Here is a 26,399-nt window from a genome sequence, read left to right on the forward strand (position 1 = left end):
CGTGCCACTGCTGCAGCAAGGACCAGGACACGCGCTGGGAAAGGGAGAGCGCGTGGGCCAGCGTTCAGAGCTGACGTACCTCAAAACCCACTTCAGATGCTTACCCTTAATATTTATGTTATGCTTAACACAGGTTAACCAGGGTGTTTGGGGCGTTTAGCATAAACAAATGCTGCAGAGATTTGTTCGTTGCTGCACCGGGGCAATGTCCGTCCTTTGCACACATCAGCATTTGCAAGCTCATTAGTTCGTCTATCCCAAAATCAAGCCTTTACATTCTCAGAGAAACAGCCTTGAATAAATATTCCCCTGCCACATTCCTCTCCCTGCTTTCAGCCGACCTGTCACTCTGAACAAATTAATTTAAAAAGTATCGACAGCGTGCCAGCTTGTCCCCGCTGGAGCGGGGGAAGCGCCGGGTCCCACCTTCCCTCGGCTTGGCGCGGGCGAAACCGCGTCTGCTTGCGACCCGGCACCCGCAGAGAGCCGAAGCGGGGCGAACGGGCGGCGCGGGCCGGCGGCGGGGGGCTGCGTGCGGGGCGGCATCAACGACGGCCTTTGTTCCCGCTGCCCCGGCCCCCGGGGCGCCTCCGTTTGCCGCCGGCGCGCTTTCCGGGCCGCCGCGCTCGGCCCGGCTCGGCCCAGCCTCCTCCTGACACCCGCCGCCTCCCAGCTGCAGGGCTCCGGGCTCTCGCCTCGGCTTCCGCCGCCCGCAAGCGCTTCGAGGAGGCCGCCGATGGGCGAGAGGTTTCCTCCTGGAGGGTCCTCCCCACCCCGGCCTGTTCCCTTCCCCGGGAAGCTGGAGGAGCGAGCGCTTCTGCTTCCCCATCAGGGAAATCTCGCCACGGCCGCGTTACTTAAACAGGCACCAACAAGGCACTAGGTGCTGTACAAGCAGGGAAGGAGAGAGGAGTCAAGAGGTAACGCCTGGGGGGCTCCAATCAAGGTGCTAAACGAACCAAGTTGCTCTAATTTCCACAGCTGAAGCAAGTGAGAGCTTAAGTTTAACTGGCACCTTCGGGGAGAAAACAAAACAAAACACAACAACAAAACTCAAGCTGTTGTTAAGTGCCTGGGAGCCCAAGCAGCGAGGTCTGGACCCCCAGCCCGGCCCCCTGGCCGGACCTGCAGCAACCGCGGGTCGGGGACACGGGGACAGCAGGACACCCGCAGGTGCAGGTCCTGCAACTGCTCCCAGCATCAGCCAAACGGGGATTTCTAGGCAAGCCAAAGTCAGACCAGCCAAAACCCTGGCTCGGGCAGAGGAGGGAGCAGGCAGCTGCCTGCAGAGCTGCTCCAGCTTCCCAGTAACCCCACCTAGCGCAGACTTTTGGGGTCACAGTATTTTCTCCCACCACTTAAGGAACAGATCACTGATCACGAAGGCGTAACAATGCCTGTAGCAATCACCTGTCTCGGCTCGGGGACAGGGGACATCAGGATTTCAATGCAGGAGGGCAGGACGGTCCCTGCAGGCACGTGCAGACCATCGTTCCCTCCCGCTCGGCTAGCAGCGGCAAGAGAAGGGATCTCAAGCAGCACGATTAAAACTTGACCCAAACACCCATTCCAAAATATTGAAAAGACCCACAGCACCAGCCATGGGCCAGAGGCAGAGTCTTTTCGGCAAGCACCTCCGAGCAGAAGCCCCGGCTTTGCCCTGAGCCCAAGGCGACCTCCCGGGCGCGACCCGGCGAAGGAGCGCGACGCAGCCCCCGCGTTTCCTCCCCGCGTCGCGGGCTCGCCCCGGCCGCTCCCCTGCTTCGCTTCATCCCGCTTGGCTAAAAGCTGGTTTCCTCGAGCTAGCTCCAACGCTACAAAGTTACCCCAAACCTAGCACGGCATTTAACCAGCGGAGATGGCTGCTGGGCAGACCCCCGGCTCTGCCGTGGCTGGGGCTCTGTGGAGGTGCCAAAGAGCAGGGAAACGTCGGGCGGTTTTCCTCCATCACGCAGGAGGGAGTTCTGGTAAGTCAGGTAGCAAGAGCTCCAAAAACCAGGTTTCCGCGGCGGCCTTTGGCTCAGCTGCTGCGCGTTAAAGCCGCGGTTAGCAGGGAGAAGAGCGGCTCTAAAAATAATGCCTCAGCATTCCCCGTAAAGTTGCCTCCGATGACTTTCCTATGCAATCTGCTTCGTTTGCAAGTCAAAACAATTTTTTTTTCCTCCCCCGTCAGCTCGGAGAAGGCAGCCGGGCGTCTGGCGGCTCTGCTCTTGCCTCCGGCGCCGCCGACACCCGCTGCCGAGGCGCGAGAAAGCTCCTGAAAAGCTGCCCCGGGGCAGAGAGCTGCCTCCTCCCAGCCTATTTCTGATAACGCAGCTCATCGAAATACCGACGGGGTAAGGAAAGCAAACTCTTGAGCTCTGCCGGGCCACGCGCCTGCCTCCGCGCGTGCTTCATCCCCGCCGATGTTGAGCTGTCGCGTATCTACCGGCCCCCGCCGTCGCCCTGGCGGGGCGGCCGCGGCCTTTCGAGGCCATTTGCGGTAAGACCAAAGTCACCTGGAGGGGAAGGCGGCCAGGCGGCAGCTCGGCGGCTCAAGCGGGTGGTCACTGCAGAGCGCGCGCTGAGCCCCGCGGCGCGCGCGTCCGTCCCCAAGGCAAGCGCAGCGAGGACGCGGTTCTCTTGCTGGGCACCACGGCGTGCGCACGGGGCTCGTCTTCCAGCGCGCAGGCGCTTTCACTGCGGAAAGAAGGTCCCGCGGACACCCGCAGCGAACCACGCATACATTTCGGACTGACCACAAACGCCGTCTTTGGGTCTAATTAGGCACCAGGCACGTTAACAGCAGTGGAAAAACAAATTTAATCGATCGGGGAGGGGGCGGATGAGCCCTTGCACCGCGCTCTCCGTTCGCACCTCGAATGCCGACTCCCGGCGCGCGGACCTTGCAGGTGCCGTGCCGTGGGAGCAACGCGCGGCCTCGGGCGCCCAGCGCGGGCGCTGGAATTCCCCCTCCCCGCAGCCCCCCCCGCCGAAATTGCTGGTAAAACTCCCCCCCTCCGCGCCGCGGCTCAGCCAGCATTGTATCCAAATCCCGTTCCTTAGCAACGACATTTTTTTCCCCCCTCTTGCTGGGTCCGTGGGAGATGGAGAAATATTTGAGAACTGAAACAGCCCCGCAAATATATATTTAAATAAAAAGGAAAGCGACCGCTTGATAAACAGTCACTCGGCAGCTCTGAGATAACGGCACGAGGGAGAGCACAAACAGGGGATGCCCAGCCTTCAGACGCGGTCTGGAGTGACCTAAATAAGCTCTCTGCTCCTTCAATTACACGGCCCTCAGGGGACGCAGTGACTGGCAATTAGAGAGCCGGAAAGGGTGATGGAGGAGCTGCTGGTGGCAGAGCCCTTTCTGCGTCTAGACCAACCAAGGCGGCCCCGAGAAGCAGGCTCTCCTCCAGCCCTCCAGCTCGGTTTGCCCCCCAGCACCAAAACGGCAGCGCTGGGCTCGTGACGCGCTGTCCCTGCAGGCACAGCAATCCTTTCGCTCTTTTGCTAGGAAATCTGAGCTCATTCCAGCCCCAAACAGCCAGTATTTCTTTCCCTTCACCTCTGTGCAACTCAAGGAAGCATGGAAATCCTCCAAGCTACTGGGATACCCAGAACAGGCACTGGAAGGCTTGGCAAAGCCAACACCGGGTTTTTCTCCCCCTTCCGTCTCCTGCTGATCCCTCGTCCCACGACGGCAGCCACCAGCAGCTCACTGCAGTCAGGCCTTCAGCTGAGTCTAGCAACAGCAAAATAAAATGCAAACTCCCTTTAGGTAAGACACAACCCAAACCAGACCCGTGATGCGACTCCAGCTGCACGCCACGGCCCAGCCACAGGCTCTCCGCGGGCCAGGTAGGACCAAAGGGTAGCCCCTTCCCCAAAGGGGCTGCTGCTCCGAGACAGATGATGAGCACCTCGCTCCCCGGAGAGGCAACCCCGACATGGCATTTAGTTGCCCCCCTGCCCAGTAATGTCACCCAGGCGGTTGAAGAATAAATGCCTGAACCGGGGAGCCGCACACACCAGTACAGGACCTCCTTCCTCCCCCATCGCAGGGAGTCCCCAGGAGAAAAGCACAAGCGTGTGGGTGGCCTGGGTGGGGTTGTCCCTCTGCCTGTCAATAAACAGATTTCACTTTCCAGGGCTGCCAGGCTGGTGCTAAATCCTCTAAAACCTCTGCAAGATCCCAGCACCGGAAGGTTTCCCACCCCTATGGAACAGCACAGTAATCTCCAAGTAATACGATCCTTACACAAACACATTTAGAAACCTCTCTCCAGCTTCTCTCAAATGATATCAAATAATCATAAAACATCCCTCCCACCCCTGTTATTCCCGTTCTGTAGCAGCCACCAGCAATCAGCATCTGGGCCTGCTCGCGGCCTCCCGGCCAGGCTCCAAACCAACTGGAAGGGTGCCAGGAGGTAGATCCCCACCCCAGAAATACCAACAGATGATGTTCATCTTGCAAACTGCAAGGGGTGTATCACGTTGTGCCTCGCAGAGGAGAGCATGCTGAGAGAAAAGGATCTTCCTCCCTGCACACCACAGGAAGCTAGAAGAAAATGGCTTTTAAGAGATATCTTTGTCCCTCCTTCGCCTCATTCCCAGCTATAAAGAATAAGCACTGACCTCCAAAGCATCTGAGCTGAGTAATTCAAGCTTTCAAGGATGTGTTTAGCAACTGAAAGTCTCTTAATTGTTCAGAAAACAAATCCAGCCAGAATAGCAACAATACAGACTTTTTCAATATGCGTCAACCCTGACCACTTGTCTAGAAGCTCAGCAAGTCTCATGACAGCTTCAGCCTGTGTCATCTGCAGTTGTGTTTACATACAGTCCAACAAGGACTAGAAAGAGAACCACCAAATTCATTTTGTGGATGCTAGACAGGGCAGGAACAATTGACACTTGCCACCGATTTGAGTTGGATTTGAACCAGAAAGGTCAAAGCAAAAGGTTTGCAAAGCAGCTCAGTCGATCATTTCAGACAATCATTTTAGTTTAAACAGGCTATTCATCACTGTTAAAACCATCGTGCGATTATGAAGGGCTCTCGATGCAAGAACCCTTAATGACAAGTGGCTATAAGACACCTCGAGCCAAGGCACTGGAGATGGCATCAGTAATGTTGCTGTGGGATACAGCAACGGTCGCTCTACAGGCACCAGCAGGCCAAGGACAAGACACGTATTCCCCATAACCCGACCAGCAACTTTCCAGGGATTCTCTCATCCTTACGGGACCAGCCTGTCAACCACGTGAGCTGGCACAGGTCCACCAAAAACAGCTCTGTCCCAAAGGACAAGCTCAAGCCAGGAGGCAAACTGCTTCTAGCCCAGTCCTCCCTTTGGAAACGGATGTTGGTGAAGGCACTAGCACTCGCACGGCTGAATCCTAGCAAGGACGAGGCAGCCACAGCCTTGTGCTGCGCTGGCGGGAGGCGGCAGCCCCTGGGCTCTCGCCCTGGATCTGCAGCTAGCACCCCGGGGTGCTCAGAGCAAGGCTGTGAAGGGAGGTTAGAAAATACTGACAGGCCACGGGGGGTTTCTTACTCAAATAATCTACCTTCTTTGTCCAGGGTAAACCTTGCAGAGCAATTTTACCCTGGGATCAGAAGCATGCGAGGCTGGTGCCAGGGCAGTTGTCACAACAACACAGGCCTTGTTTTTTTCTTTTTTCTTTTTTTTCTTTTTTCTTTCAGTGAGCCTGACAGTGAGCAAAATGAACACCGATGTGGCCTAATGAGCAATGTGGAGGCCCTCAATTGAGAGCACACCAGAGGTCAGCAGCTTTCAGAGCATCTCCAAGCTGTTCAGTAACCCATAGTCTCCTTTGGGAGACTTACTAATGCTTGCAAAGGGATGGCAGAGAAAGGAGTAACTGGTCTGCAGACACATATTCAGCGTAGGGAAGAGAATCCGAGCAATCTGATGCACAGGCCGTGCATTAAGCAACACGCTTCTCCCCGTGATCAAAGGAAGGCAGGGTGCTGCGGCACGGAGAAGAACTCTGGGCCAGGACGTCTACAGGGCAGACCCCTTGCTCCGCTGGCCCCTCGGATGAGCAGGGGCTTGCTCAGTGCCAACTGTGCGGGATGCAAAGCTGCTCTCTCCCTGCCCCGAGTGCCTGTAACTTTGCCTTTGCAGCCCCATGACGCAGCCAAACCCACCCCCGAACTCGAGGGCCTCCTGCGGCCAGGGCGCCAAGAGGCTTATGTGCGCTCAGCAGCCCTCTCCCTTGGGTCGAGGAGTGCAGCAAGCTGAATCACCCGCTCTTTTCCTCTCCCCTCCCCAGCTCTCCTGCTCTCCCTGCCAAAAGCGCGGCCCAGGCAGCCTCCCGGAGCGCCGAGGGATGGAGAGGCTGGACTTCCTGCCAGACATAACAAGAACCAGATGATGTACTCCAAACAATGTCAGTACGCCCACCCCCAGGAGAGAGAAGCAGGGGCAGACAGGGATGGGGGGAGATAAGCTGGATGGCGATTCCACGAGCTCTCTGCAGAGCTGATGAGCCCCTGCCAGTGGAGCCAGAGGCGAACCAACGCAGCCACAGCCTGAGATAATTCCTTCCTGTCCATGGCTGACCGAGACTTTCCACCACCGCAGGTTACAGGGTAGATCATTTAGCGTCGGGAGAAAGAGCCATCACCCATTTAAATGCTGGCTTCCCTCCCCGGATATCTGTGCAGTAACTCAAAAGGTTTTAGTGGTGATTCCCCTCCCCTCCACTCCAGTAAGAAGTAGCCAGAGTGGAGAAGCACATCTGCAGCTGGCTCTAAATCCCAACAAAACCAGACTTGCTGCCCTGCGCTGCTGTTAACCCCTGCATCGCTGCCGGCTGCGCAGGGAAGCTCACAGGACTTCAACATTGCCCTGAAAGCACCATCTCTGAATGCCAAAACCTTCCTCCAGCTGGGAGTCTCCTACCACGATGTTTGCTCAGAACCGATGACATTCCTGGCATGCAGAGGATGATAATCTATTGCCAGGAAAAAAAATCCCAGCTCTGACTCAGAGTATTCTGGGTGCCTGTGTCCCCTTCTCCACTCACAACTGCCATCAACCAACTGCTCAGTGTGAGACCCTGGGGAGGCCAGTCCGGCACTGACCCACCCACGCTCGAATCCGGAGGAGCACAGACATTTTGCATCCTCCGGTAGAGTCCTGTCAGCGCCCGTAACCTTCCCAGATGACGCTTATGTGGCTTTCTTGGACAAGCCTTTTGCCTTTACAGCCCGCTAGGATCCGAGCTGACTCCCACCCCCAGCAGCAAGCCCGAGTCACAAATAAAATATTACAAGGCTCTGATTTAGCAACCTGCCTCTCCCCCCCCCCACCCCGATCGTCTTCGTGCAAAGTGTCTCTTTGGGTTCTCCCAACAGAGAGCCCACTTTGGCAGCCTGCCTGCCAGTTAATGGCACAGCAGCAAAAAGACCCAGCAGGGGCACGTTATTTATTTAACGAATAAAATAAAACAACAACACGTGTGCCAAGCTACCCACAACCACCACCTTACCTAGCTCGGGGCTGGATTTGGCCGAGCTGCTAGCGAGGCAGAGCCCCCAAACTAGGGGGAGATGCGTGGTGCCGCTGCATGCACCCACCCTCCAGCGGGCTGGGTCCCCCCCCGTCCCCCCCAGAGCGCTCACCTCCAGCGGGGGCAGGTCGGGGTCCAGCTGCGTGAAGCTGTGCAGCACCACGGGGCTGCGCTCGCCGGCCACCTCCAGCCTCACGCCGCCCCAGAGGCTCCGCGCCCGCCGGCAGCCCTCGAACATCTTCTCGGGGGCGGGCGCGGCGGCATGGTGCGGCGCGGCGCGGCGGCGGCTCACCATGGGCAGCGCCGCCGCATCCCCCGCCGCCGGCCCCGCCAGCGGAGCGCGCCCGGGCGCCCGGGCGAGCCGGCGGAGCAGGCACGGGCCGCCGCCGAGCAGCGCCGGTGGCAGCGCGGGGCCGCGGCGGAGCCGGCGAGGGCTGCAAAACGCCGCGCTGGATGGTGGCCGCCTCCGCCCGCCCGCCCGGGGGGAGCGGCCCGGCCCGGCCCGGCCCCTTCGGCCCGGCCCCTTCGGCCGCGGCGCTCCCGGCGGGGCCCCCCCGCGGCCGCCCGGCGCGGCACGGCGCGGCCCGCCCGGTCCGAGCCCGGCAGCGGCCGAGGAGGCGCCGCCGACAGCGAACCGGTCCCGGGAGATGGGTGATGCGAGCTATAGCTGCGTACAGCACCCCTGCGGTTTGCGGGGGCCACTACCCCCCAAAATAAAAAAAAATAAAGGGGGGGGGCGGAGGTGATGGATCCTAATTTAAAGCGGCTCTGAGCCTCCAAGCAGATACTGAAATCACGTAACGCAACTTTGTTTTCAGAGGCAAAGAGAAACAGGCAAAACTGCCGGCCATCCATCGCTCCCCCCGCCGAGCACTGCGCGCTCGCGCCCTCCCCAGCTCCTCTCCTTCCCTCCCTCCTCATGCGCCGCCGATAACCGAAGCGCAGGGGCCGGGCAGCTGCTGCTGACACCACCAGAAACCAGGCTTTTATGCCTCAGCTCTCCACCCAGCTGAAATAACACCAGACTGCCGGGGGCCTCGCAGGCCCGCGGCGCCCCGGCTGGCACGCCGGCTCCGGCAGGGCTCTGGCAGCTCCTGCCCGGGCAGCGAGGGATGGGCAACGCTGCGAGCAACGCAACAGGCTTTAAACTCGCCGATTTACCAGGCCAGGAGGATGAACGAAGCCATTGCGGGTTATTGTCCCCGCTTGTCCAGACGGCAGAGGGACGGCGGGACTTCCACCGACCCAGCCCTGCACCCGGGCAGCTCCCTGGGCGAACGGGGATATTCCCGCCGGACTATCCCAAGGGATATTCTCGCGGAGGCGACGCTGGCTTTAGCGCCGCTGGCCCCAGCTCACCCCGGCGCTTACAGCTGCCGGGCGGAGGTGACGCCGCTCCGCAGCCGGGCGGCCGTGGACTCGTCTCGCGGCGTGGAAACCGCGCAACGCCGCGAGACGCGCTGCGAAACGAGTCCGGCCGCGTGCCTCGTCGCTCGGCCACGGAGAAATCGGAGCCGCCGCGTGACTTCTGGAGGAGGTCGGTGTTGCCTCTCCAGACCGCGAGGTCCCTGGGAGAGAGGCGGAGGTCTCTGGGTTCAGCACTCCGGGCAATGAAATTACGGCCCACAACTGGAATTGTTTGGCACTACCACAGTGCACATAATATATAAAAGCACTAATCATTTTCAGCTGGCAAAACCCCTAAAAAAAAAAAAAACACACTCTGGCTTTGTTTGACCTCTACTGAAAGATGCAGCTCTAGTCGATGGGTAATTTCCACTGGTCTCTTGGTTGACCACTAGCGACAATTTCAGAGGAGAAACACTTTTGATAATGGATAATAAATAATATAAAGCAGGAAGCCAACTGCAAGGGCTTAAAAATAGCCAGCCAGTTTCCTTTCTCCTCTCCTGGGAACCTTCTTGGTCCAAAAAGCAAAACACTTAAAGCGGGGTCAGGAGCCCACCTTCAGGATGTTTGCTCAGCGTAGCTAACCCCAAACACTCAGCAATCATGAGCCTCTTGAAAACCGTGAGATTCAAAACAAATAACTTTTCAGGGCTTCTTATTTGCTTTTAAGCATAGAGCTGAAAGGGAACACTCAGATCACATTTTCAGGTTTTTCATCTATGATCATGAAGGTCTGGAGAATATCTAGAAGATGCCATTACTTTATATGCACGTGACTCCAGGTGCAGTAGCTTTATGAAGATAATTAACGATTGTGGGATTCATTAAATATATATAAATGTATACGCGCACACACAAATACAAGATCATTTTTGACCTGGCAACTCAGAAAAAGTTTTTCACAACACACCGAGCGTTTTGCACTGACGTCAGCTGCAAACGTCCCGTTGGCTTTACCGGGAGCAGAAATAAAGCCCAGCACAGGAACTGAGGGCTGCAGGAAATCCCTCACTTTCTTTCCACCGCTTTGCAATCAGCACTGGGCTGAACGAACGCGAACCCACGCAGCCAACGCCAGAGCACCTCGAAACCACAGATCTGCACCCATCCGCCGCAGGCTCCTGGCCCCTGGCTCGGCCGCTCGGTAAATCAGGCAGAAGGGCCAACGGAGAGCGGCTTTTGCAGGCGAGCCGAGACCCGAGTCACCCGTCTCCGATGGAAACCGGTGCGTTTGACGTGGGAGTCGCAACCTGATCCGGCCTCCGCTCCGGGTTCTGGCACCAGGCAGGCTAGGAAATCACCGCCGCTCGCTCTAACGTGGCGGCGATAACGCTGCCCCGCGTTGCGGGGGCCGGGGAAGCCCTTTTCTGTGCTGCTAGGAAGGCACTTCGGAGGAAGAGTGCTACCGAGCGAAAAGAGTTGTTAATTAAGAGTCTGGCTGTTCGTTACTGCTTGCATCGAGTCCTAAAGCAGCTTCTCGGATATTCAACTTTTGATGTGAAAGGTTTTCATTCCCACTGCCCCCGCCTCTCCAAAGCCCTGGCTCAGCTGAAAGACTTGATTATAAAAACGTTGATAATAATAATAAACCAGCACTACCTCTTCTGCTATTCCAGGATCAGGAAAAAAAAAAAAAAAAAAACTTGGAGCTTTTCTACGAAGGAAAAATGAAGTCCCTGCGCTGGCTGGCACAATCAGACCTCAGATCAGAGCATTTTTCCCCAAATTTGGGGAGCAACAACCACTGCCAGCCCTCACTCAGCCCGGCATTTCCGATCCTGGCCGGCCCAGCTCTGCCTCCAGGCTTTGGGCGTTTCTCGGGGCCGTTTCGCCGGCCTCGGGCAACACCAGAAACGCTTTGTGCTGCCTCGCTCAGACCCCCTGGCGCTCGGTGCCCTTTCCGCTGCGGGGCACCCGCTGCCCCGCTGCGACACCGCGTCCTCCGCGGGCGCCTCCGGAGCAAGCGCCGTGCTCCTTTGGGAACGCCGCCCTCCGAGGCGTGCCCAAAGGCTAGCGCAGCACAGCACCCCCCTCCCGGCCACCCGCCAGCGGTCAGGGCTTGCCGGCGCCCAGCACGCGGCTTCGCCCGCGTTTCATCTCCCGCGGGCTCCCCACCACCAGCCGGGGCGACGCAGACTGCAGAGCCTGCAAGAATATTTCTACTCCGGTGCTTCTGCCGTCCCCTTTGCCGTGGTATCTGAGCATCCTGCATGAGAGCGGCGAGCGACAACACGAACCTTTGTTTGCCAAACTTGCTGACCTCTAAAAACGCAGCAGAGCAAGGCCAGCACGGGGGGAGGAGGAATCGAGGCGGCTTTCAGGAAGCTGCTGACCACGGTGCGCTTTACGGGGGCATTTCTGGGGAACGGCGCCCGACTCCTTAACAGCAAAGGCAGCGCGGCTGTGTACAGCGCAGAGCGCATCGCTTTGAGGGGACAGGAATTACTCAGGAAGCCACGAGGCAAAGAACGCAGCCCCTAGCATTAAAATACACCCCAGAAAGCCCAAGCTAACAGGCGCGCTCCTGGGAAGAGCACCAAGCGACGCGGCAGCGTTTGGCAGGGCGCAGGCTCGCAGCCGGGGCCGCTGGCGGCGGGGCGAGCGAGCGGGACGCTGTGCCCCCGGCAGCTTCGCTGTTCTGCGTCCCCGCAGCGAAGGGGAGTCCCGGTTTCAGCTTCTCCCACGTCCCAGCAAGCTCCACGCGCTCCAGACTCTGGCGTTTTTCCTTTCCACGTGCCGCAGAATTATAATTTTCAGCAGAGTGCAAGAGTTCAGCAGGCATCAAGGCTGCCGAAGGCTGATACGCCGCAGATGCACTGGAGCTCCTCTGGTAAAGACTATTATAATTTCTTGAGCTGTTCATCTTTAAAGGCAGCTTTTATCTCACTATCACCTTTCTGCTGGAATATTTCAGCCAGCTCTTTTAACCTAAGGTGACCGTAACCAAAAGGGAAAAAAAAAGGAAAAAAAAAAAGGCAGGAAAACATTTTTCTCCGTTGCTTAGCAATCAGTTTATAGCCACTTAATTCTCCCAGGTGCTCAGAGAGTCACTGTAGTACGTTTCCACGCTTGCATGCAAGGGTCTTCTGCACAGTAGCAGGGAAAAGAGAAATTACTGATTAAAAAAAAGAGGAGAAAGGTTACGAGGCCACCAAAATTGGCAAGGAAAGAAGGGAACAGGCGCAGCCCCTCAAGACACAAGACGCAACCCAGATCTGCTGAACGTTGGTGCCGTACGAGGTCCCGAGGGCGGCGGTTTCGGCAGCAGAGCGCCCCAAGGCGACAAGAGCCCCGCGGGCTGCAGTCGCCTCCCCGCAGCGCCCGCGGGCTACGGACACGCGTGCAACGAAGCCCGTCCGCCTTCGAGCTGCATCGCTTCCCAAAAGCGACCCTATAAACCTATAAAGGAATTTACAGGGCATAACTTAATCCCCTCTCTTCAGCCTTCAGAGCGAGGCACACGGTGGATTTTCTATACGCGTGGCTATTCCTCCCTCCTGCACCTTCCTCTCACTCTACTTGGCCAGGAGCAATAGCTGAATCTCTATTAAATAAGCAAAATCCGCACAGCAATGAGTGACGGGCATTGCTGAGGCCTGCGAGGTGCCGCCCCGCAGCAGCCCCCCGCCAGACCGAAGCACCAGGCGAGAGCAAACCCTGCCCGCGGCCGGGCCGGGCGGCTGCACGGAAAGGGAAAAATATAATATATGTAATATATGTAATATATTTTATATATAAATATATATACACACACACAGAGCCAGGCTCCAGCCAGGCGAGCGCGGGTCCCGGCGGCTCCCCGCCGCTTGCTCTCCCCGCGCCGGGCACGGGGACGCGACCGCTGGAAACGCCAGCGCCGCGCGCTCCGACCCAGCTCCCGGCAACGTTTTCCTGCCGCTGGAACGAGGCATCTGAGCCGGGCACGGGGCCGCGAGGCGGCTAGGACGCGGGACACGGCAGCACCGACGCGTCGCCCGAGGCTGAACCGCGGCCGGGGCCCGGGTTAGGTGCGGAACCGACGGGGGCTGCAAGCTGCAGCGCCAAATCCGTCCGAAAAGCTACATACTGCTGCTAGCGGGATAAAACAGGCTAGGTTTAACGCAGAGTTATTCAGTGCAGGAACAAAATGCGATAGATTTAAATACCAGATCCTGACAGTAAGCGAAGCAACAGTACAGTGCATCAACACCACGGGTAAATAACTGAGGTGACTTAAATAAGAGATCCGGTTCCCCCATTAACGGGGGACACGGGAGAGGATGTCCCGGCACCGGCCCCGTATCGACTCCAGCGGGACAAGCGCCAGGGCAAGCGCGCCTCCGGACGCGGGCACGGCGGAAAGCCGCCGGGAAGCTGCCTCGGCCCGAAGCGAGGAGCGAAACCTCGGCGCCGGGCTCCAGCGGACGGAAAAGGTGACGTGACCTAAAGGGAGCGGCTGGGAGAGGCGGCGGCAGGCCCGGAGCGAGCGGCTCCGGCGCGAGGAGCTCCAGCGCGGGCAGGCCGGGAGATGCAGCCGGGGGGCCGGAGCAGGACCGGCGCCTCCACGTCTCCTCCGCGCCGTGGCCCCAGGGCCCAGCCTCGCCCTCGCGTGGGCTGGGACGCAAGGAGCGGACGCAGAAATATTCTGCTCGAGTAGCCGGAGCACGTGCTTCCTACCGCTGCCTGCCCCGGGAAGGAGCCTGGGAAGAGCTGGAAAGGGAAAGCTGTGCTGTCCAGCCCCTCCGCTGAGCCCTGCGCAGCGGCCGCGAGCACCAACGCGGGCGAAAAGCCTACAGGAATCGTAAAAGTCTTTTAATGTTCCCAGGTATTGTTAGACGCTGAGACAAAGGATGTTTAAAACACTTATTTCCCCCTCGGTAACGAGCGCTTTGAAAGGTTTCCGCTCGGTATTGTGTTAGAAAGGGAAGTTATTTCAGAGCGTCTCTCCGCGGGCAGCAAACCTCTTTTGGTGCTGGGTCTTGGCGGGGAGGAGCGGCGGTCCTCCAAACGACGCCGCACGCGGTGGCCCCGGGCCAGGCCTCCCTCGCGGGCCCCGCCGAGCCGTGCCGTGCCGAGCTGCGCCAAGCCGTGCCGCCGACCTTCCCCGTTTTCACCTCGAGTTGCATGATTTATGCTGCTTTTCCTTAAACGCTTGGCTCCGGGGATCACGTTGAGTGCCGGAGAATTTCAGTTTTCATTAAAATAAAAAGGTCACCCTGTGAGCACTGAAACTACTTCTGTCCCGTTTCCGAGGGTTTTGCGTCTTGAAGCAGTCTGGGGTGCCTAAAAATGTACGAACTGAGAACGAAAATGTTTTTGTGGTTAAAGTGTTTGTAAGAAGCATCTCCCACGTGGATTTTCTGGTGTCTAATAATACATGAACTCATGCTACAGATGTTTTGAGGCCTTTATAAGATTTTTCTTTGCCCCCCTCTGCTCAGCCATTTAGTTGCATCATATCTGCACCAGCTTAATTATCTGCGAAACCTCTGCCGAACGTGGGCGAAGCAGGCCAGCAGGTTCAGAAGTCCCGTGGGGCGAGAGGACGCAGGCAGGCAGACACCGCGAGCGCTTCAGCCTCACTTCGGCAGAAAAGGGGGTTTTACAAATTCTTTTTTTTTTTTTTTTACCCCTCCCGTAACTGCAGGGAAAAGCTGGAATCTGAGCCCCGAGCGTCGGACGGATGCAGGGTCAGCGGCGAGCGAAGGAAGCTGCTCGTCAAGCCGGGGCCGGTGGGACTTGCAGACCAGCAGGGCAGTGGGAAATTCAGGCTGGCTGCGTTTCCTGGGCCGCAGCGTTGGATCCCCCATTGCTAAGGCTGCAGCCAGCTGCTGCCGAGACCCTCGCGCCGTCCAGCCCGAACGGCCCCTGCACGGCTCCCGGTCGAGGCCTCGTCCCGCCAGCGCCGTCGAACCCGAGCCGCAGCGCGCTTTGCGCAGATGGTAACCGCCGACGAGGTGGGACCGGGGGTTCCCCGTCCCCGGGCTGCCAGGAGGAGCTCCGAGGGCGCGGAGGGGCCCGGCCGAAGGGCGCTGCCGCGTCCCGAGCACCGGCCAAAGGAGCTGGGGGAGAAGCGAGGAGCAGCGCGGGCGCCCGGGAGACGCCTGCAACAGCCTGAGTCGGGTGACTCACGAACGACAAGGCAGCCTCCAGACCCAGATAACCTTTGGGGCTCCTAATTTCAAGACTTCATTTTCAGGCGGAGGAAATTTCTCAGCACAGAGCCACGGAGGAGTGCTGGCTCGAGACGCACCGCTGACGACCGTCCCTCGCTTTGAGGCAGCGCCCAAAACCTCGGCCGGGGGCCCCAGCACCACGCCGGGCAGGCACGAGCCGGCAGTCAAAAATACAAAATATCACCGGTTCCAGCCGCCCCAAACCACCAGACTGTGGTGGTCCCTCGCATTACCGCGTCGGCGCGCGACGACAGCTCGAACCGTCCCTGCGCTGGGCGCGCGGGGCTGAAGAAACACCTCCCCAGGGCTGGGACGGAGACGTTTCTTTCAGCGACCTTAATACCGAAAACGTGCCGTTAAAAGCCTTGCGCTGGGGGGACGCCAACACGCAGCGAGACCCGGGGCCACGCCGGCTGTGCCGGAGCCCCGCTCCGCGGCGTGACGCGCGGGGACGGACGACGGGGAACCGCGCGGCCAGGCGCTCGGCGGCCCCGCGAGGAGCGCCTCGCCTTGCACGAGCCGAGGATCCGGCACGCGGCGTTTCACCCAATTTTCTTCGCGATTTCTGGTCTGCAGCTAGTGCTAACAAGCGTGGCTGCGACGAGATCACTTATAAAAACACCCCGAAAGCAGATAGACCGAACAATTACCGGAAACGTCAGCTCCTTCGCGCTCGCAATACACGGAAAGCTAGCGCGGCTTTAATCGCACCCATCGCTCTTTCCCAGCGGCGGCGAGGGCTGCTCCGTCGCTTCCCGCTCCGGCCGGCGCCGGGAAGGGCCGAGCAGCGGCACGCACGCACGCAGCTCTCCGCCACCGTAACTCTTTCCCCCCACCGCTTCGGCCCGGGGTAAACGCTCAGTTTTAAGGCGAGCTCCGCGACGCTTCTCCGTCCCCCGAGGCGAACGAACCGCCTCCGGCACGGGGGCACCGGTGCGGACGGGGGCACGGGAGCCCCGCGCGCGCGCGCCGAGAGCGCGCCGGAGGGGCTCCGCTCCGCGCGCGGGGGATCCCGAGGCTCCGCAGCGCTCCGGGATTCTCGTCCTCGAGGTCGAGGAACGAACCCAATTTGGGCGGCTTTTCCCATAGTTTCTAGCCGCCTCTGAAGACGCGGAGCGATGATTCACCCGAGGGGGAGGGAGAGTTTGGCCGAGGGTAAGGATAGAGGGATTTGTTGTTTTCGACTGCAGTCGTGGCCAGGAAACGGTCCCGGCTCTGGTTTTCAGCTCCTCCCTCTCGATAACATCTACCGTGCGGAGGCAGTGGAAAAGAAACAGCCTTCAACATAAACACGACGGAGCCCTCGCTTCGCGGCGGGGCCGCCGGCAGCGGCGGGCTCACGCGCCCGCTCGGCGCGCAGCGATGCCGGCGCCGGCCCCGCACCGCTCAGCCCCCCGGTTAAAAGTTTTTCTTCCCCACGCCGGAGGACGATGTTAAGCTCAAGGTGGCTGGGCTGCAGTCAGCTACCACCCTTAAAGCTCAGCCGAACACGGGTCCTGAAGACGGCAGGGAACAACCTTGCGCCACGGCAAACCTGGGAACCGATCGCTTGTTCCCATCTCCGGCTCCTCCGCGCCCGGTGCTAAGGTCAAACTAAGCTTTTATCTTCTCCTATGTGCTAGCGTGCTGAGAAAAAATAATAATAATATTAGAGGAATAAATTAGCATGTGAAATGTAATTTAACTAATTAGCCCACTGGAGTGGAAAACATTCGCTAACCGCTTTGAAGTCAAACTTACTGCACGTAGGAGGACGTCGCAGGGGAGGAGAAACAGAGGTGCGAGAGCGCCCGGCCGGCGTCCGAACGGCAAGCGCCTGAGCCCGGGCTCCGCCAGCGCTCCGCTCCCTTTGGACAGCGGATAACTCCTCATCGCCGCTTCCCGGGCGTGGGAGAGAGGGGTAACTGCACGGCGCCTCGCTCTGCAACCCGGGGCCGGGCAGCAGCAACGTGCCAGGCCTGCGCCGGGCGGCACCGTCCCCACCAGCCCCGCGGCTCGGGCTCTATCCAAGAGCGGATATTGCCAATTAAGCTGACAAAACAGCGCACCATAAAGCTCCATCACACTGGGGAACTGCCCGAGATGCCACAAAAAGCCGTTATATCACTTGCAACAGTCCATTCATTGATTTCCCCATCTCCCAGATATAGAAACTGTTGCTCTTTTATTAGCAAAGCTTTGGAAATCCCTCCCCATAATAGCAAGAGAGGCTCTCCGGGAAATTTTGCAATTGCTCCGGCTGAATTATGAAACGGAGGGACGGAGAGCGCCGCTGGAGCGGAGGCGCAGCAGGCTGCAGCTCCGTCCCCTAGCACGTCCCCAGCTCGAGCGCTTCTTCGCTCTCTCCCTGTCGGAAGGGATTTCTGGCGTCGGGAAACGGAGACCCTCATCTCCGATTAGAGCTCCCTCGGGGTGCCGGCCCCCGCACGTGCCCGCCTAACAGGGTTCCCACGCTCCTCCAAGCCGCCGCGGCAGCAGCAGGCGGCTCGCGAGCCTGAACCTGCTTAATTCCGGGGGGGGAAAAACGGCAGCACGCCTCCCCCCCCTGGCCCGGCGGAGACCAGAAGCGCGGGTGAGAGGGGAGGCGCTCTGCCCCGCGCGGGAAGCGGAGTTTCCCCGTTGCTCCGCGGAGAGAAGCGCCACTCCGGACTTCCCCCGTGGAGTTTCCCCCGCGGCGGGCGTTTCGCCAGCAGGATGAGGCCCGAGCCCGAGCCGCGGCGGGAACGGGGGTGCTGGAAGGAAGCCTGCGCTCACCGCGTGATCTCATGGCAGCTCGAGTTTCCATAGGAAAACGCTAACCCCTTCCGTCCTCCGCGGAGGAGCAAACGCCCCGGCCGCGGCGCCAGGGCTGCGCGGGGACGTCCTGCCGACGGTACCGACGCCCCGCGGCGAGGCAGCGCCCGCAGCCCGCTGGCGGCCCGCAGCTCCGGAGGTGGTGGTGGTGTGTGTGGGGGGGACATAAAAACAACAGCAAAAAAACACAAAACAAAAATCTGAAACTAACCTAAAACAGAGCGCGCAACGCCCTAAAAATTGTTTTGCCTTTCTGCAACAGAGCGCGCAGCGAGGTCGGCACGCGGGGGCCGCCGCCAGCGCCCCGGCCGCGCTCGTCGCGGGCTCTTCCCCAGCCGCGGCGCAGGCAGCCGCCTCCGCAGCGGGCTCCGGGACCGCTGCCGGGGAGCGGGGCCGCGAAATGCAGGAGGCTCCCGGCAAGGCGCCGTTCCCTGCTCGCCGCCCCGCCGGGATCCGACACGGCCCCGCGCCAAATCCTCTCCTCCAAGGGAAGGGAGCGCGTTCCTGTTTGTCATTTCAGCTCTTTAAACATATAGATAACGGTTAAGAGAAGGAAACACTAAGCATGATATATTAATTGCTCACCATCAAGAAAATTCAGATTTAAGGCCCCTGCAGTGACTGTACAAGCACTGAACACACACAGCAAGAACACGAGCTTCCCCTGCTCTGAAATCAAAGGAAGTTTTGCCTCAAATTTCAACAGAGCCTGGATCACATCCAAACTCCTCGCACAGCGGGGCACTCATCGTTCAGCCCAGGTGCCCCCCGCACGCCTCTGGAAAGCATTGCCCCTGTTTCAGGTTGTTCGGTAGCTTTACTGCGCGGTCCCTTCTTGCACAGTCAGCTTTGTGGTGTATTTCTGCGAGGGGCAGAGTTAAGGTGACAACAGGAACCTCCACCACGTCCCTCACCGGAGCGCATCTCCACATCTCTGCCCCACTGCTGCAGCCAGCAAGAATTTTTGCTTCATGGACCAAATCCTATGTTGCTGCAGCTGCAACACAGCAGCAGGGAGCAGGGTCCAAGCCTGGGTGAAGCAGCGAGAGCTGGCAAGACAGCGGCCGAGGCGGGTGCAGAGTTCAGCCTTGCAGCCGAATCTGCCTCTGGACCTTTCCCACCCGGCAGCCACCCCAGGATGGCGGCGACACCACGTGCACGCGCAGCAAACGCTCCCTCTTGCACCAAGCGACACCACCAGTCTCTTAGCACTGAGGAACGCTTCCCCTCCCTCCCAAACTCCTCCTTTCATTCTGCTGCTCTGGGTTTTGCAAGTGCAAGACGCAGTCTGCCTCCAAATGCATCGCTTCGGAGAGGAAGCCGTCACATCTGGAGGCGGCGCCGGCTCGCGGCACCTTCAACTTTGCCAGAACTTCACCACCACCAGCATGGCGCCGGGGTGGGGTCGCGGCACCTCTCTGCCGCCCCTCGCACGCCCACCCTGTCCCCCGCGCCGAAAAGCGGCTGGCAGCTCGCTCGCCTCCCACTTACATCATCATCCTGCACGCTCAGGGGGATATCCAACATGCACATCTGCACGGGCTGCACCAGAGCCTTCTGCACGTTGAACAAAGGTTTCGCCTCCATCTTCCCGGGCATGGAGGGGCTGCTCATCCTCCCGCTCGCCGCCGCCGCTCCTCTTCCAGGAGGAGGTCCAGCCCCGGCGGCCAAGCAGATTGGAGAGCTCTCGCTGCTCAATTTTGTCGGCACATCTTGCCAGCAGCTGCTGCTTCTGCTGCTCCGAGACGTCTTATTTCCTTCCTTGCAAATCAAAGAGCGGCAAGGAGCCGCACCAAGAGGCTGTGTGTGCGCGCGTGTGAGCAAGCGCGTGCCTGCGTGCGAGCAGCCAGCAGCGCTCCCGAGGTCTGCGAAACAGCCCTTTGCGAGCGTGCCACGGCACGCCGCCGCCCCCCCCAGCCTCTCCTCCCCTCTCCCGGGGCAGCCTCGGAGGCCGGCTCCGGCGGCCGCGCTGCACCGGCGCGAGGCCGTCAGCCTCATCGGCATGCACGGCACTCGCGCAGCCCGCGCATTGTCTCGGAGGCACAACAGGTCCTGCCTGCTGCTGCCTTCCGATTACGATCAAACCGCGTCTGCGGCAGCTACGGCGTTTCCCTCTGGCTGCTGTGGCGGGCAGAGCTGGAAGGATGACAGGGAGCGTGTGTGTGCGCGAGACGGAGCACGAACGCGCGTAGCCGGAGCCTCCCCTTCTCCTCCCTTCCCTCCTTCCAGCCCTGCTTTGCATCGTTAAGGCAGTCTCAGGCAAACGCCTTCCTATGCTCCGCAGACCGCAGCGAGGCTTGAATAATTCACGTGCGGAGAGCGCCTGCGAACCCTACGGTTCTGCAAGAGCCGCGCCACACGAGAGGTGAACGTTGGTGAACGCCTTGCTCGCGGGTCGGTTCTGCACGAGAAGCGCCACCCAGGTGAGGCAGGCACCGGCTGCCGCGCCAGCGTCGCGTCCTTGCTGCCTGCCGTCGGGGCTCGGCGCCGTCCCAAAACGCCCGGGCGCGGGACCACAGCGGGGCCCGGCCCTTTGCGGGAGAAACGCGAGCGCGCTGCGGGAGCCAGAGCTAACGGACGAGCCAGACCGAGACCATGCAGGGACAAAGCAACTGTAAATAATTTTTTAACTGCAAATTGGGCAAAAGTTTCAACCACCAGCGGAGAAAAGGCTTTTGAACGGCTCCCCGTTAGAAAAGGGCAGGCAAACCAGACCAGCAGTCTGAAAACCGCGCTCCGGCAGCTCACACGACGCTACACGACACGTGTACCGGGACCCAGGACGTCCCCGCAGACCTGATCCCCCCCAGGTCACCGCCCCCATCGGGAGTCGGGCGAGGAGCCGTCCCGACGGGAGAGCGCGACGGCACGCGGGCGCTCTCTCCCAGACCAGCTCCCGGGGAGCGCCGGGCCTTCCCGCGCCAGCGGGAGAGAGCCACAGCGCGGGAAACCCCCGGCACGGAGCCACCGCACCACGGCGCGCGTTACGTTCTGGTGACTCCACCGATCCCCGTTCCCGTAGACGACGGTCCCACGCTTCATGCTGCCGTCACCAGTGATGAAATTTGCTCCCAGCGTGGGCAGGACCTCGGGCTGCAGGAAAGGTGATTCAAACCCGAGCCCGAGCCGTAGCTCCAGGACACTCGACCTTCCCCCGAGAGCACCCAGCTGAACGTGCCCCTCCAGCAGCAGCTTTCCAGTAACAAGCTGGGCTTTGCCAGCCCGGCGTTGCACCCGCCAACGAGCAAGCGCCTGCATAAGTGATTGCACCAGCACCCTGAGATGGGCACAGATCTTTGAGGACAACGGTAGTCGGGAAGCCACCGTGCTGGTGCTGAGCTTTCCCACGGGAACAGAAGTCTCGGCACAGGAGGTGGGGAAGTCTTCTGCAGAAGTCCCGTCTGCCTGGCTCTGCCGGTCTCCCCCGGACCCTGTGGTCACCACAAGGGAGGGACAGCAGAGGTTGCTACATGCTTTTGGCGTGGGCCCAGGCTCTGCTCTGCTGGGGCCCAGAGACCTCCCACCACAAAGATGCCAAAGCGATAACCCTTCTGGAAAAGTCACAAGCCACGCAGGAAGACCGCAAAGGAAGACAAAACTTCAAAGTCCCAGGAGAGGCCAGCGCCAACGGGAGCAGAGGAACCACCAGCATAAACAGGCTGGACGAAGGAATGACCACTCAGGAGAACCAGCTCAAACCAACAGCCACAGGTCACTGTGGACAGAGGGCTGACGGCACGCAAAGGCGTGCTGTGCCTGGAAGGCTGAAGCCCAACCACCGAGATGCTGTTGGTGTTCATGTCACCTCAGAGCTGGTGTGAAACCTCCCCAGGCCTCCTCACCAGGAGCCAAGTCTCGCACATCCACCCACCAGCTCTCCCAGAGACTTGCACAAAAGCCACCGGCAAACACAGCAGCCCCTCAACAAAAGTCTGCAAGGTGGCTTCGAGGAATTTCTCATCCAGAGACTTTCAGCAGCTGCAGTAGGCAAAGCTCCCCCAGCATCAAGCCCCCGGCAGGGCGATGCCGCAGGCACTTCTGAACGGGGGCTTCACCCCACCCGCCGCCCCTGGCTGGCACGAGCAGAAACTGCATGCTGTGAGCCGGGATCCTCCAGCGACAGCAAAGCACCCTAAACGCACAACCGTGGAGGTAACAGAAAACCCATCGCCCCAGGCAAAGGACACGGGGCAGCCCCCAGCCCGGGACGCCCTGCCCAGCCTGGGGCGGAGGAGGAACCTCCCCCCGGAGTCACTTTGCCCCAGCTGCCACTTCTGGCAGGGAGGGAAAGCCCTGCGCTGCCGCTGATGCCTCCCCATCTCATTTCACACGAGCTTTATTGTTTCCTGCAGATCCAGCTGAGCAGATAAAACCCATCAGGAGACCTCGCTGCTTAGCAACCATTACTGGGAAAACTGTTTTCCAGTACGAGCCTTGGCAGGAGCAGAGCAGCTGCAGGGCAAATAAACCGTGACCCCTGCGCTGGATGCAGCCCGCTCCCAACCCGACGAGGGGACCCGAAGGCGCATCCGCGCCGTAACGCCTTTGCGAGCACGTTGTTTCGGGCACACCGCGATGGACGACAACTGAATCTTTGCGTAGGCGGATGCGAGACTCGGTGGCGAATCCGCAGGCACGTGGAGTCTGGTGCCCGGCACGGCTGCGATGGCGTAAACGGAAACCTGGCGGCCAACCTCTCCCACCGCGCAGATCATTGCCTGCATCAAGTGACTCGCTCACGGGGGCCAAAACCCACCCGCGTCCAGCCGACTCCAGCGCCTGATGAAATCCAGCATCAAAGGCTTCCACGAAATTAAAGAAATCCCACAGCAAAACACAATAGCGTATTTGTTTTTTGAAGGAAACCGCAACTCCAGGCATTGTCTGCAAGGCCAAACGTCGCTGCATCCTGCGCGCGCGCGGGAACGCCACGCTGGGGAGAAACGACGCAAAAACTGAATGGTTTATTTTCACTGTGCAACGCTGAGAGAAAAGCAAGGAGGAAACAAAACAGCATGAGGAGCACAAGGCAAATGGAAAATCCCTACAGTTCTTCCCCTTTGATACTCACCAGTAGCAGAAAGAGGAAATCTGCTTTGGAAAACACGGAAATCCCAACCTGCAAGCATCCCTCTGAAGCAAGCCGGCGGGGCGGGTCGAGAAGGGCCTGCAGAGGCCCAAGGACGCACGTGGCTGCCGAGCAGGAGCAGCAGGAGAGCACGAACAAGGAGGATGCCTATTTCTCCGCGAAAATCAAAGGCAGCTTGGTATCCAGCTCAAAGGTGCTTCTGCACACCCCAGCAGACATCCGTCTGTCTTGTCCCAAATACGTTACGAGAACAAATCCCACTGATCTTTAATGCCTAGGGATCGCTTCTGGAATTCCCCATCGAGGCACATCGACTCCGGAGCTCAGGACGTCTCCTCGGCTTCCCGCTGCAGCGCGGAAAGCGAGGACGCGCCGCCCCTCGTGCCGCTCTCGGCCCGTGCCGAGCAAATTCCCGGGCTCCCTCCAACAGCCACGTAGGCAAAACTAATTCGGCACCGAGCCCTGGCGGAGCGCGAGACGGCCTTTCGGACACGTGCAGAGCACCAACCACCCACGCAAAGCGACAGCTAACAAGCATCAAGAGGGAGGAAAACCAGTTTTCCCTTCGGGTCACGAGGCAGCGGGCGTTCAGCAGCTCCTCCGCTTTCGGCAGGAACCTGCCGCGCCAGGAGCCCCCCCTCCACCCCGGGGGGCCTTTCTGCAGCCCCTCGGGCCCTTCCCAGCGCCCAGCACGGCCGCCTAGCGCCCGCACGCTGCAAGTCGGATGAGACCCGGCCCCGGAGGCCGCCCACTCGTTTCTGTTGCCTAACGACAGGAAAGCTTTATAATCCTATTAACTAAACACCCTTCCAGGCAGCCCCGGGAGCAGCGCGGGGGGGACTCGTACGAAGCCACCCAGCCCAGCGCCCGCTTCCCCCGCGTTTGGGGATTTCCTGGAGCGGGGCTGCGACACCCGTCGGAGCTGGCTGCAAGCTCCCGGCTGCAGATCCCCGGCCCCGTCTGTGCAGGAGCGAGGCAGCCTTGCACTGGTGCCCCCAGATGCAAGTTTGCAGGATTTGGCCCCTGAAATACTGGAAAATATTGCTTAATCTCCCCCAAAACATCGCCGCCCTGTTCGTACTTATAGAAGTTTCCCGTCAAAAAAGGTGCCGCTTTAGCCAAAGATCTAAACATCTCATGGGAGCACGTGAACTTCACTGCCACTTCCTAAGGAAAAAGGATATATTTCAAAGTCTTTCCATTTGCAAGACGCTTCAAGATCGTATCTGTCCGCCCGGGTTGTGATGACAGCCAATGTGAAAGATCTCTGGCTTGCACAGGATGTAAAAGCCTGTTTTTTCCGCCAGCCCCAGGGACCCTGGAGCTGCGTGGAAACGCCACGCGGGAAGGGAAAAGCCCCCCAGGAGAGGCTGCTAAGCGACAGGCTGGGACGGGGAGGCCGTGGGGCCGGAGAGGCAGCGGGACGGGGCGCCTGGTCTCATCCGGAGCCCCCCCCGGCCCAGCTTCCCACGCGGCAGGAAGGCAGATCGGCAGAAACGCGCGTCCTCCAGATGCTGGAAGCGTTTATCAGCATCTTCCCCCCCCCGCCTCGGCCCCGCTCGCCACTGCGCGTTGCCGGGCCTCCTATTTCGCACCGCGGGCTGCCGAGGGTCGCCAAGGGCCGGCGGGCTGCTCGCAAAAGGACTGCACCTCCGCGGCCTCCCGGCCCCTTTTGCTTGGCCGGCTACTTTCCGAGGTGGTTTCCTGCCCCCGGGGATTTACAGCGAGGGAGCGGGAAGCAGATTGGGACCCCGTAGAGGAAGAAAGACGCAGAGAAAAAGCGGATGTCCTGAGAAACCCAGAGGGTCCCATCCAGACTCTGCTTTTATAGACCCGCCTGAGCAAGGCAAAGGGCAACCTCAGCCAGCACGCGCCCTCGGGGCGCCACGACCGGGCTCGCGCGGCCGCGCTGCGAGCGCCAGCGCGTCTCTGCAAACGTTGCCTTTGACCCACGGCCAAATCTTACAGTACGGGGGAAAATCGTCGAAGAAAGCAAACGTTTGGTACCCAGTAGGGAGCCCGCTCCGTGGGCGCTGGGCACCGGGGTGCAGCCACAGCCAGGGCCGCTTGGGAGCCAAACGGACCCCGAGAAACCACTCAACAAAAAGCGCAAATTCCCAGGGAAAAAAGGTGGGTGAAATCCTGCCGGGCGTCACGAGGGCTGGACGCCGGGAACCAAAGCAGGGGAACCGGCCATGGGTCAGGAGCCGCGGCAGGGCCACGCTGCCTTCACCCACACGTTTAAACGCTGCTGCACGAGCACCGGCAGCAGAGACGCGGCAGGAAAGGCACCTCTCCAGGGACGGCCGGGACGGGAGCTCCAGGAAGAGCCGGCGGACGGGCTCCCTGGGAGCCGGCACCAAAGGGAGCCCTGAACGGAGGCCTTCTCCAGGCAGGAGGGACGCAGCGGCTGCCGTGGCCTTGCTGAGGTCTCGCCGAGGCTTCGGGATCGCGCCTCCCGTCTCCCGGGACGGAGCGCCTTGGCGTTAATCATCGGCTCCCGCCACGGCGCGGCTCCCGCGCAGGAGCCCGGCTCCGGAGCGCCCGCCCTGCCCCTGCTCCGCTCGCCGCTGACCCCAGCACGGCCGAGGAAGGAGCCGACAATTCGCCGCGCAAACAACAGTGCCATCTGCCGCGCGGCCCGGCCCCCGGGGCCGCGGACCGCCGCTGGCTCGCGCGGGGAAAGCGAGCGGCAGCACGACGGGGGAGAGCAGGGCACGGAGGGCCCCCCCGGCCCCGCTTAGCGACACGCACGCGAGTTTGAGGAAGAAGCAAACCCGCTGGCAAAGCCAGGCGAACCCCTCCCCTGCCCCGGTAGCCCCTGCGCGGAAGCAAGGCAGGCGGAAAAGCAGGCAGCCCCCCATCCCCAGCAAGCCTTGGCGAGCCAGGCGACACTCTCACAAGTTGCTCCTTTGGAAAAAACAAAAGGAAAGGAGAAAAAAAAAAAAAAAAAAAAAAAAACAGATCCTGGCCCCTAGCTACTGCACGCTTCCACATACACTTTGCCACCCTCCCATCCCAGGGAAACTCCTGGCGCAGGGGGTCAGCTGAAAGCAGAGCATCAGCCTAAGGGAGCTGATTTCGGTTTCTCACGCCTCCAGCCTCAGCGGCTGTGGGCCGCTGCCAATTAACAACCTTCGCTCCCTAAATAACGGCGATTTGGTGGCAGCTGAAGCGGTTCCTCTGCATACGGGGCCTGGAAAGCACACCGGCAGCCTCCGAGAGATGCGTGTTGCTATAGCAATGGGAAAGGCACCCGAAGCTTTATCCAGCATTAACGGATAGTGCAAGCTGCTTTTAAGATTACCCCCACGAGACCAGGGCCCCTGCTTCTCACGGTCCGATCGCCACGCGCTGCGTGGGGCACGGCGCAGTGGAAACGCTGGGAAGCACTGGATGAAACACAATCCCAAAGATGC

At 60.2% G+C, this 26,399-nt stretch overlaps 1 protein-coding gene across 6 annotated transcripts in view; it reads right to left on the reverse strand.

Moving 5' to 3' along the window:
- The window catches only part of RALGDS (ral guanine nucleotide dissociation stimulator), a 47,281-nt gene that overhangs the window by 18,690 nt on the left and 2,192 nt on the right, over positions 1-26,399 (reverse strand). For 2 of the 6 annotated variants that reach the window (XM_062591219.1, XM_062591216.1), the window contains exon 1: positions 7,646-7,792. The exons of 1 other annotated variant lie outside the window; for it this stretch is intronic. In XM_062591219.1, coding sequence (XP_062447203.1) covers positions 7,646-7,771 — 126 coding nt within the window. In that variant the 5' untranslated portion in view covers positions 7,772-7,792. Of the gene's footprint in view, positions 1-7,645; positions 7,844-19,382; positions 19,680-26,399 lie in introns of those variants that run through there. 3 more of the 6 variants (XM_062591218.1, XM_062591221.1, XM_062591217.1) reach the window with 3 other exon arrangements.

The sequence above is a fragment of the Rhea pennata genome, chromosome 18 (genome assembly GCF_028389875.1).
Source record: "Rhea pennata isolate bPtePen1 chromosome 18, bPtePen1.pri, whole genome shotgun sequence".
Classification (NCBI taxonomy): domain Eukaryota; kingdom Metazoa; phylum Chordata; class Aves; order Rheiformes; family Rheidae; genus Rhea; species Rhea pennata.